Source organism: Helianthus annuus, chromosome 3 (genome assembly GCF_002127325.2).
Source record: "Helianthus annuus cultivar XRQ/B chromosome 3, HanXRQr2.0-SUNRISE, whole genome shotgun sequence".
Taxonomy (NCBI): Eukaryota; Viridiplantae; Streptophyta; class Magnoliopsida; order Asterales; family Asteraceae; genus Helianthus; species Helianthus annuus.
Genome location: NC_035435.2, coordinates 146,995,972 through 147,008,244, shown reverse-complemented (window position 1 = coordinate 147,008,244; position 12,273 = coordinate 146,995,972). Strand labels below are relative to the sequence as shown.

Genomic DNA, 12,273 nt, shown 5'->3' with positions numbered 1-12,273 from the left:
AATCACAAATTTAGAACCTAAACCGAAACAAATATATGAATCTGAATGTACATGCACTTAAACAAAATCAACTCTTTGCTTACTAATATCCAGACAGACATGGCATGACAAACAACTTCTACGAAAATCCTCCTTTTGAAGACAATTATTGTGCATTTTTGTACAAATCAAAAGGCTATTTCCAGAACCACATGATTACCTCCATTCATCTTATTAGACTGATTATCAATATCGCTACTATTAACTTTCAAAAGATCAACTTTCAACGAATCATTTCCCCACTGAACCACCCATACTGTTGTTATCTGACCCATTATTCTACATAGTTTCAAACATCCTTTTGACTTAACTGTGTCATCACACTCGGGTATTAATCTAAATTACCACAAAAGAATCAAACAATACCTTGACATCAACCGCAAAGTGCTCTGAAGAAAAGGATGTGTCATGTGTGTATCAAAACAATGATTCATCACCGCTACGCCGACAACAATTTCCCCACCTCCGTCATCTCGGTAACCCTAACAAATCGCTCATCATAGTTCACATTAAAAATACAAACAACACGTTTCATACAAATCGAATAAAAAAACGAAAAACCACAAAGTTCCCTGGCGCAATAGCATCTTATAATTTGATGTTATTTGGTTTAATATTCATTTATGAAACCCAGATTACATAAAGTCTCCCTTGCAACTAGCATGGACAAATTTGTCAAAAAGATTCCCTTACAAACTTCAACACTACGCAACCACTGTTTCCTCGTGCTTACCACTCCACACAAACACAGGCGGCGCGTCTAACCACGTCCGGCAGATCCGCCGCCCTGCTCCACTCTTCCTCGCCGGAATCATAAACCAACACCAACGCTTCTTTAACACCTCTAGTGCTCCGCCCACTCCTCCTCAACAAATCATCAATACAACCCATTATTTGTATCAACACAACCATCTCCCCCACCCCTACACAACCAAACCTCACCGTCCCATCCAGCCGAATTTGCATCGGCAGCGGCGGACTCTTCAACCTACGCCACTCTCCAAACCCCACGCCGCGGCTTCCGTTAAACCTCCAAAACGAAAGCTCAACCGCGTGGCTAGCGAGAATGTAAATATAATCCCCCGCGGAGCATGCGGCCACCATGCATCCTCCGCCAGGGACTGCACGGCTCCTCAGCCACCTACGGGCCTCTACGTCATACAAGTCCATGGAGCTAGCGTACACGTGCGCGCCACTCCCCGTAGAGGCGCGTGGGATATTGTGAGGCGTGCCGCCTACTTTTAATCCACCAATCACGTACAACACCCCATCTACAGCCGCACCAATGCAGCCATACCGCATCCTCGGCGCGTGGGACACCACTCTCCAGGAGTTCGTTTTCGGGTCGTACTCCTCAACTGCCGCCGAGCGTGTAGATCCGCCCGCAGCGTAGATTTTTCCGGCAACAACCGCAAGCGCGAATTTCTTCCTCATGACGGACATTTTGGATCTGGGTGTGACCGACCCGGTCCACGCGTCACACCGGAGCACCGTCGTTTTACCGATAATGTAGATCCAGTGGCCAATCGCCGCGAGGCGAGCGTGTGAAGACATCACGGGTGAAACGACGTCGTCGTCGTAGTTATTAAACTTTAAAGTAGTTGTCTTCCAGCGACTATCATGTCCTAGTTTATAATTGGCGGCAAACAAGCCGGAATCGGAAAAGGAGACGACAAATACGGCTAAATGGAGAAGGCGGCGGCAGCGGCGGAGGTGGTAGAATTGGGAGGATTGGATTAAGTCCGACCAGCGACGGCAGACAGAGGAAATTGAGGGTAGGGATGATTGATCGACACAGGAAAGAATCTCAAGAAGGACGTCGTTTGGGAGAGAGGATATTGTGGTGGTGGTTGGCGGTGGCGGAGAGAAATGAAGGGATGGATCTGGTCGTGTGTCCGGGAAACATGATTTCATTAGCCATGAGAAGTGCCGAGAATTGCAGTTGTCGTCGGATGATGACATTGTTACATATTAACATTCAACAAGGAGTAGGAGTAGAAACAAAAACATGGATTGGATTGGATAATCAATCACTTCACTTTTGTTCTTATTTATTACTAGTACCAATACCAATAAAGGGCTTGTTTCTTCAAGAGGGGTAAAAAAGTCAAACATATGTTTGTTTAATGTTTTTTTTTTTTTTTTTGTAGGATTTAATTTAATTTAAAAATATGTTCAATATTCTTTCGTATAATCAAGAAAATAAATCAGCCTCTTAGGGGTTGTTAAAACTTGAGAGTTAAAACTATGAGTTTAAATAAGATGTAAATAGAAAGAGAAATTTAGAAGAACCTAAAACAATAGAATAGAATTACACATGGTTAGATATTAGAATAACATAATAGTTATTGTGGCCAAGCATGTCTATAACTCTATATCATTCATTACACCACACCCTGAAATATGAGTAACATTCAAACTAAAGCAAAACATATTGAAAAGGGATGATGATGATAAACATTTGCAAAGATGTCAGCGTATTGTGAGCATGATGGAACGGATGCTGGCCTATCGCTATTTTCTCACGGACAAAGTAGATACCAATCACAACATGTTTTGTGCATTTGTTGTACGAAAGGCAAACGAGGTTGACATGTAAATAGCAATTAAACATTAATAACTCCCTCAAGTGGATGATACATAGTTGCAGTATAGTGTGACTCTCAAGAATCATGCATATATACATTAAAAAGAGAAACGATAGAGAGGGAACGGGAGAGAGAGAGAGGGATAGCGATAGAGGTAAAAAATCAAAAAGAGAAGTAGGTCCATGGGATCCGTGGCAACAGCCACGTTCATCACGCACCAGCCCTGTGGGGGGTGGTGTTCGTGTGCCTCCACCTCCATGACCCTCCCCCGCTCCCCACACCTAGCAGCCTTAGAAGAGAAAACTTCCCCAAATAAAAGGATGTAATATTGCGGGCCTAAAACAAAGGCTTGCGAGTTGATCATAGGGGTGTTTTTAATGGTAAGGTTTGGTGTATTTGACACCAATGTTTGTATATTTTTCTACTTTAAAAAGGAACCTAAACCTTAGTCCTTTAGGATACCATGGAGCATATCTATATTTATATTCTATAAAACTTTACATATTAACACAAAGAATATTATCAACACGAAGAGCGAACTACTCGTGGACTTACGTGGGTATCCTCCCAGTAAGCTCAAGTGTCATTTTCCAACAAAAACCGAGGTAAATGACCTAAATTCACACATCTTAAATCAATTTAACGATATAGAAAACAAAACAAAACAAAAAAGCCTTAACCTTATCAAAATTTAATACGTTACAAACACCATGACTTCTAAACAATCATCGTTGCAAAAAACGACTTTTCTTTCCAATCACATTGAAATCCAAGTTGGAAAATATTGACACAAAACAGTTACAAAGTCGGAATAGTTTTCTGGCAATATGTACTATGTATAGGTACAACAAACACTCTAAATTTTTTACCATCGATTAGCTTGATTCATTAGAAGCAGTTTTTAGTTGATCATCTACTTCTTCTGTAGTAGAAGTAAGCGGGCGGATTGGCTTCTTGAACTGCACCAAGATCATCGTCATGTTGTCACATCCCTCTCCCATAGATGTTGATGGTGCCAAACATCTATCAAACACTTTCTCACATATGGTTGAAAGTTTATTTTCCTGCAAATGTTTTACGGTTATAACTTCACAGTTTATAACAACTGTAATAATGTCAAAACCTATGCAGTTAATGCGGTAATATATCGGATATCGCTCAAGGTCTGATATTTGAGATATCGGTTATCTCGGTGAGATGGTGGGATATCGGTAATTTTAGTACCATGCAGAATTTACATATAGCAATTTAACACCAACAATTCAGTGATATATGGGTGATATCGGTCAAATATCAGTGATATATCGGTCAATATCGCCGATAATATCGGTACCGATATTTTACATGGGGACCAATAACCGATATTAACTGCATAGGTCAAAACGCAAGACTTAAGAGTTAAGACCAGATTTTAAAGGGGTGTTTGGATCAAGATATCATCATCATCATACTCAGTATATCCCACCAATAGCAAAGCTAAGGTAGGGTCTGAGGAGGGTAAGATGTAGACAGCCTTACCTCTACCCCGTAGGAATAGAGAGACTGCTTCCAGTGAGACCTTTGGATCAAGATAATTAGATGTAATTTAAAGGGCAACATGAGTTATCTCAAACTTACTGATATCAATTGCTCATGGATAAAATCCACCAACTCTTGGCTTGACATGCAATCCCTGAACACATGAAAGTAAAATAATGTAGTAATGATCCAAAAAGATTAAGAAAGAATAATTGCATGGCATAAATTATAGTGCCACTTCATATAAACCCTTACCAGATACCATCACATGCCAGCACAATAAACTCATCATCCTCACATAGCTCAAGCTAACAAAAAATAAAAATGCATGTCAAATAAAAATAATCCATAAAAAGTTGCATATTTAGTGTGCAGAGGGACTTACAGTGTTGACATCAGGATTAGCTGTTACCATCTGTTTTTCAGGTGACAAAAACTTGTTCTGTTTAAATTCCATGTCACCTGCACAACCATAGCTACAATATTAAAAAACAATTAATAAGATGAACCAATCTATCTATCTCTCTTTGTCTCACACACACATAGGCTTGTAAACGAACTGAACGTTCATGAACTGTTCGTGAACTCGTTCGGCGGGAAGTTCGTTTATTTAATAAATGAGCGAACAGGAACACAATCTTCTATTCATTTAATTAAATGAACGAACATGAATACATGTTTTGTTCGTTTATTTACTTTTGTTTATGTTCATTCATTTATCTTTGTTCGTTTATGTTAGTTTCAATTTAAATACATAAGTAGTTATATTTATATAAATGTTAAACATAAAAGGAACTTTCTACTACTTATCTAAATATAACTAATTGGTAATTGGACTTTTTTCGTAATAAAATGGGTTTTCCAATGGAAGTTATGGTAATTAATCACAAATTTATATAAAAAACATACTTTATGTTCATTTACGTTTAGTCAAATATGTTCATTTGTGTTCATTTATGTTTGTTCAACTATGTTTATTTGTGTCGTTTATTGTTTGTTCAATTATGTGCATTTACGTTCATGAATTGTTCGTTTAGGTTTTAAACGAACTAACATAAACGATCACGAACATGACCATTTTCTTAAAAAACGAACATGAACAAAAAAAATGTGTTCGGTTATATGTTCATGTTTGTTCAGTTCATTTCACAGTCAAAATAGATAGAATACCAATAGCTCTTGTAAGATTGAGACTGCCATTAACTCGTCCTGCATGAATGAATCCACCGGCTTTCAATATCCTATCCCTCTCAACCTCGAGCCCGGGCTTGTGATCTCTAGAAAGATTGTATGCCTGTAAAAATAGAAACAACAATGAGTAAATTTTTATTTTTAATCTACTAATAGCATACACGATATTTGAAGTAGACAAAAGAAAAAATAATCTTTTGATTAATAATACTATTACCTCTCCCTTTCTAGAAATTACACAACGAGAATCGCCAGCATTTGCAACAATGAGTTGATTGTTCCTCATGATTGCAACGCATGCTGTACATCCAGATGTCGGTCCTGCGAAATCGGAATGAGGCCCCTGTGAGGAATCAAAGAATTCAAAGACAATTCACGTTAAACCAGTAATAATAGAAGTAAAGAACTATAAATAGATAAATACAATTACTAAGATATCAGTACCTCCTCAAAAGCCCAGTCATCAACCTTATTACTTGCTTCACCTCTTGGAGACCAAATGAGACCCTCAATCACGCCTGTCAACTTGTTGAATTTATCTCCTAAAATAGATAACTCCCTCCATCCCCTTTGTCCACGCATCATTTCGTCCATTCTGCATCACACAACAAGATTAAGTTACAAGCTATAAGTTAACCACATACATACACCAAACGAATCATAATATATTTACAACGTATTTAAAAGAACCTTGTAAACGACTTTTGTACAGAAGTTTCAATATCACCACTAGAATATGCTTCATGCTTGACCACTTGTCGATGAAGATACTTCGCACAAAATTTAGCAACAACTTTACCTGATGTTAACATAGACAATTAATCCTTAAACCGTTAATACAACATTTGAAATATTTGTTGAGATATAACTACCATAACTTGATGGGTACTTAATAATTTATGATCCAAGTATCATCATCATACTCAGTAAATCCCACCAATAGCAAAGCTAAGGTAGGGTCTGAGGAGGGTAGATGTAGACAGCCTTACCTCTACCCCGTAGGAATAGAGAGGCTGCTTCCACTGAGACCCCCGGCTCGATTGTAGTTTTGTATCAAGCCTTGGACCTAAGACACATAACACTCAAACAATCGGGACAGAGACTGATTGGTGCATGTACCCCCGTGTCTTTCAGCTATCAACGTATCCAACATAGAATTTGAAAACGATAAAAGTTTTTAGTAAGCACCTCCATGGCCATCATATACACCAAAGAAAGATGTAGTGGAGTCAAGATCAGGAACTGCAGCATGCTACAAAACACAACCAAAAAGCCAATTGAAAACTATCAACATAAAAACTTCTAGTGACATTTTCTTGTCAGTTTCAATAATGTATACATTCAGAATTGATCACATGGATATAAATACACCTACAACATATAAACATATCGAAATGAAGTATTCTTGTTAACTGTTAAAATCAGTATCTACTCACAGAATCTTCCATGGTTGCACGCCAGCCTTGCATCGACGATAAACCGTATCGAACCCTCTCATTCTCACCATCTTCAGACTGCTTATCTGTTTTAGGAGTACTGAGATATGTACCCATGTTTTACCTATAATATAACCACAACACAATGGAGTTAAAGATCTTTAAAAGTAAAACCCCTTGTCAGTTTAATTAAAGATCAAGCTAAAGATGCTTTAAAACAAAAGATGATCAATTAACTGCAAACATTCTTGTTTCCATTTATAAAAAAAAAACAAACAACTCAATTACAAAAAAGGTCAAACATGGTCAACAAATGAATAGTTTCATATATGAAAATCGAACATCCATATATTCGAATCATGAAAAACAAAAAATTCCCCAAATTTCTATTTAAACCTAATTAACAAAATTCAAATTCAGAATTCGAAGAAGATCGATTGAACATTAACGGTGTGTGTATATATATCTAAAACAAGATCGTACTAGTTGAACTGATCCAGATTTACAGTGAAAGTTTGGGATATGAACTTACTGGAGATTGGATTGAAAGTTGAAGAATATTAAAAAGGCAGATTGGAGTGAAAGTTGAAAAAAAAAAAAAAAGAAAGAAATGAAATGAAGGGAAGGTACAAGAGTGTTGAAAAGTTGGTGGTACGGCTGGCGTGATGGGAGTGACATTTGTAGTTATCCATGGGATCCGGTTGACTTGGGGTCAAACTTTCAAACCACGAGCCATGGTTAAGGTTAAGTGAACCATGGGTTGGGACAGGCGGACTTGGGTTCTTCAACACATGTCGGTTCAAGTACGGACTTGGGTTGGGGAGAGAAATTTATAACTTTTGTAAGAGTTAAATTTCAATTTAGTCCCTATGGTTTAGGTCATTTTGTCATTTTAGTCTAAAAGTTTGAAATGTTGTCATTTTTATCCACTGAGTTAACTTTATCTATTTTTTCTGTTAACGAGAAGAGCAATTCGGTCATTTTATATGTAATTATATTAACTAGAAGGACAATTTGGCCATATAAAAGGACCGAATTGCCCTTCTCATTAACTTAAAAAATGGATGAAGTTAACCTAGTGGACTAAAATGATAACGTTTGAAACTATTTGGACTAAAATGACAACGTTTCAAACCTTTGTACTAAACTGCCAAAAGGGTCAAACCACAGGGACGAAAATGACATTTAACTCTTTGTAAAATTTTAAAAATTGTTTAGGTTTTAATATTTTGTACCAATAGTTTTGTTGTATTTATTTGTACAATAATAGTTTATTATAATAAGTAGTTTGACTGTAAAAAATAAATGTAAAAAGAAAGGTAACGATATTTTGTGATGAATGACTTGCATGACAAAAGTTTGTGGGTGGGATTTTGAAGGTGTTGGTGACGTATAAGTTGATTAGACGTGGTTTTTTTTATAAGTAACCACTAGGGCTGTTCTAAAACTCACGGCTCGTAGCTTGCTCGAATCTCGCTCGGATTTAGCTCGGAAAAAGCTCGCTCGATTTGGCTCGGCTTAAAAATGAGCCGAGCCGGCTCAGCTCGGTTAGAAAGTGAGCTAGCTCGGCTCGGCTCGTAACGAGCCGAGCTGGCTCGGTTCGGCTCGCTTTGTAGCTCGGCTCGGTTTAGCTCGAATTATTTTACTTATAATAAGTTTTAATTTTATATACATTATAATATATTACAAAAAAACTGATTATTATTTACATGTATATAGGTTTGTAATTTGATATTTATGGCATATTTAAAGATTGATTACCATACTAATGAACTAATATTGTATTTTATTGAAATTAAAACTTATTTTGCGTTGTTAAACTTGATTTTGGTTTGAATTGTATTAGGTTGTACTTATTTTGAATATATTCTTTTAAATTATTGAATAATATTTTACGCTATTAAATTTTAAGAGGTATATATTAGTTTTTTTTATAAAATCGAGCCAAACCAAGCCGAGCCGAGCTAGCTCGGTTTAAAACCAAGCCGAGCCCGAGCTTAGATTTTCAGCTCGGTTTCAAATCCGAGCCGAGCCGAGCCAGCTCGGTTTATAATCGAGCCGAGCCCGAGCTTGGCCTGGCTCGGCTCGGCTCGGCTCATGAACAGCCCTAGTAACCACATGTTGGCTTAAATTAGACCGTATAATTCAATAGTTTCGTTCAACTACCTTTTCAGTAAACTACTTGTCCATCCTCAACGTATTTGGTCGAATTCAATCTCTTTGAATACATCATTTACAACTAGGGTGGTTCACGAGCTGATCCGAGTCAAGCCAGGGCAAGCTCTGGCCCGGCTCAGCTCGGATTTGAAACCGAGCTGAAAATCTTAGCTCAAGCTCGGCTTGGTTTTTAACCGAGCCAGCTCGGTTCGGTTTGACTCGAATTTAAAAATAAATATTAATATATACCTTTAAAAATTCAATAGTCAAAGATATAATTCAAAATGAGTTATCCAAAATAAGTTCTAACCTTCTAAATTACAAGCCAAAGTCAATTCAATCAAATAAGAAATATGTTTCAAATTTTAACAAAATATAATACAAGTTTATTGACATCCTAATCAACCCCCAAATATATTAAGATATCTAACTACATACCTAAATATCTGTGAATAACCAATTTTCTATAGTATGTTATATGTATATTAAAATAAAGCATATTAAAAGTAAAATATTCTGAGCTTAAGCCGAGCCGAGCTAACAAGCGAGCCAAACCGAGCCAATTTGGCTCGTTACAAACCGAGCTGAGCTGAGATCACTTTCTAACCGAGCCATATCAAGTAAGTTTTTTCCAAACTAAATCTGAGCGAACTCTGAGTCGCGAGCTTTTTGGACAGTAACCTTAAATTACAACTACGCATACAAAAACATTTTCATAGCCTAGAGCACATCACCCCATTTCTGCCACCTACACTTAGATCTTACACGATTGCATAATTAGTCAAAGTCGATGTTGTTATTCATCCTCGGTTGCTTTTGTAGTGTTGGGGATTTTATAAGTCAATGGATATTCAGAGAGGCGTTTGATCACTTTCAGATCACATTACTTCAATAGTTCTTCCGAATAATTCAATCGAAAACAACTCTGAATTCGAGAACATAACTTAGTATGTGTGTATTGCAAAATCCGTATGAACCAGAGAATTCTATGACCAAAAACAACTACGAATTTTAGGGTCAGGGATGGGTGATTGCCACTAGGCAGTTATCTTATTTTAAAGAGTGAATTGCCAAAATCGTTCCTAAGGTTTGGGCATGTTTGTCATTTTCATCCAAAACAACTTTTTTGTACCATATGGTCCTTCACTTTTGAGATTTTTTGCCATTTTCATCCAAACGCCTAATTTGCTTTATTTTTTTTATCAAACATTTAGAAGAAAATGACAAAAAAATTCCAAATCTCAGGGACGATTTTGGCAAAAAAAAAAATTAGACGTTTGGATGAAAATAGCAAAAAAATCCCAAAAGTGAGGGACTATATGGTACAAAAAAGTTGTTTTGTATGAAATGACAAACATACCCAAACCTCAGGGACGATTTTGGCAATTTACTCTATTTCAAATAATAAAATGCCTCTAAAATTGCCATTATTTCCCATTTCGAAAATAGAGATATTTTCCGGAAAATAAATTTTCTAATGCAATTTCAGTAAAGCAATTTAATTAAAACTCGACCTCAGCCAGGTGCTACCGCCCCTTAGACCCTGCTCCCAGGGGCGTTTCCTCCTTGGAACCCCTATTCGGGGCTGCATCCGAACACTTGGAATTATAACCTCACAAGCGTGCACTTCTCATATCTCCTAACTTGTTCCATGTATATTATAATTCCCTTTAATCACCCAGTTAATCCCGATTACGCTAAAATATGTAACATGTATCACATTAATTTTCAACTTTTGTTGATCATGTATTTTTATGTTACATATGTTATTTTTTATATTAATAGAAATACATATATTAACATTGAACTAATTGACTGAATCAGTCATTAATTATTAACTAACTGTGTTGGCTAACGGCTAACAGCTTTGAGTAATTATGTTGACTTAGGTGCTCATCTATTCAAACAAACAGGATCAGATAAATAAAATAATTATTCATTTTGTCAATTATATTAGAAACAAATCAAACTATCTATACATATAATAAAATACATATAATAAAGTAAACCAATGTATGACACGTGTCATTCATTGGAGGCGTCTATTTTTTTGGTTTTCCCGCCTTTCTTTCATATTTATCTATCTTCTAACAATTTATCTTTTAATTTGTAGATAATATTAAATAGAAAAAATATTTTAATAATTGTAAATAATATATTAAATAGAAAAATGTTTATATGATAACTATAACCCTTTTATTGAAGTTTTAAAGGGTTTCACGCTTAATAAAGTAAACCAATGTGTGACACGTGTCATTCATTGGAGGCGTCTATTTTTTGGTTTTCCCGCATTTCTTTCATATTTATCTTCTAACAATTTATCTTTTAATTTGTAGATAATATTAAATAGAAAAATATTTTAATAATTGTAAATAATATATTAAATAGAAAAAATGTTTATCTGATAACTATAACCCTTTTAATGAAGTTTTAAAGGGTTTCACGCTTTTTTGCACCTGGTCTTTTGTGTTTTAAATCTTAGGATTTGGCTAAAACACACTTTGCCATTAATCACATAATTTTTTTGGATTTATTAAAAATTCATGACTATATTATATACTTATAAGCAGTGGCGGAACCAGAAATTTTACACTGGGGGGTCATAATAGAATTTCTTTTTAACGTTCACTAACATATATCAAGTATCTTTTACCATGTATAACAACTCGAGAACAAATCTAATATGTATTTATAGCATTTAAAAGTTTATTTCGATTAGTAAATCAACCTACAGTCATTTTTTTAACATATAATCTTTGAGTATATATGTTTGCATCAAATAAAATTAACAAAACAAAAAATTAATGCAAATAGCTATTTAGGAAAAACAAAACAGATTAGCAACAAACATATACCTTATTATATATTGTATGTAAATCGTTGTAAAATAAATCAATAAAACAAAAATAAACATTTGGTCACTTTTTCAACCTTTAATTTGATTTGACCACTCATAGTTTCATTGGTAACTTAAAATTTGAAAACAATTGATTAAAGAAATAATATTTGTGTATAAAGACTTTTCTCTTTCTCTTTTTTTCTGCACATCGTTTTCTTCTGCTTTTATCCACCCTGCTAACAGCCTCAACTAAAAAGCGATGTAACCGGATTTCTTTTATCATATCTCTTCACTTAATCAACTCTATAGGTATCAATGAGGGTCAAAACAAAGTAAACCAACTAAGCAAGAGGCATTCGTTAGTGAAAAGATCATGGAACAGGGGTTACCGGAGGGTTGCCGGGAGGATCGCCGGAGGGTCAGCTGAGACCCCTGACCCCCCTTCAGTTCCGCCTCTGCTTATAAGCTTGAATATATATGTCAAACTTAAAAATTATTCTTCAAA

General features: G+C 35.9%; 2 protein-coding genes across 3 annotated transcripts; both read right to left on the bottom strand.

Moving 5' to 3' along the window:
* Positions 1 to 429: 429 nt before the first annotated feature.
* Positions 430 to 2,153, bottom strand: LOC110929952 (F-box/kelch-repeat protein At5g26960). Its single transcript, XM_022173148.2, has one exon. The coding sequence runs from the start codon at positions 1,999 to 2,001 to the stop codon at positions 769 to 771; it is 1,233 nt and encodes a 410-aa protein (XP_022028840.1). The 5' UTR covers positions 2,002 to 2,153; the 3' UTR covers positions 430 to 768.
* A 1,135-nt stretch (positions 2,154 to 3,288) lies between these two features.
* Positions 3,289 to 7,573, bottom strand: LOC110929953 (probable protein phosphatase 2C 21). Of its 2 annotated transcripts, none has more exons than XM_022173149.2 (11): positions 7,305 to 7,573; positions 6,773 to 6,896; positions 6,525 to 6,588; positions 6,027 to 6,135; positions 5,781 to 5,931; positions 5,554 to 5,679; positions 5,316 to 5,439; positions 4,531 to 4,607; positions 4,401 to 4,453; positions 4,245 to 4,299; positions 3,289 to 3,691 (listed from the first exon to the last, which is right to left on the bottom strand). In XM_022173149.2, exons 2-11 carry the CDS (start codon positions 6,887 to 6,889, stop codon positions 3,503 to 3,505), a joined length of 1,065 nt encoding a protein of 354 aa, XP_022028841.1. In that variant the 5' UTR covers positions 6,890 to 6,896; positions 7,305 to 7,573; the 3' UTR covers positions 3,289 to 3,502. The 2 variants fall into 2 exon arrangements, with proteins under 2 accessions (XP_022028841.1, XP_022028842.1); XM_022173150.2 differs by having other exon boundaries at positions 3,290 to 3,691; positions 7,256 to 7,420.
* Positions 7,574 to 12,273: the final 4,700 nt, after the last annotated feature.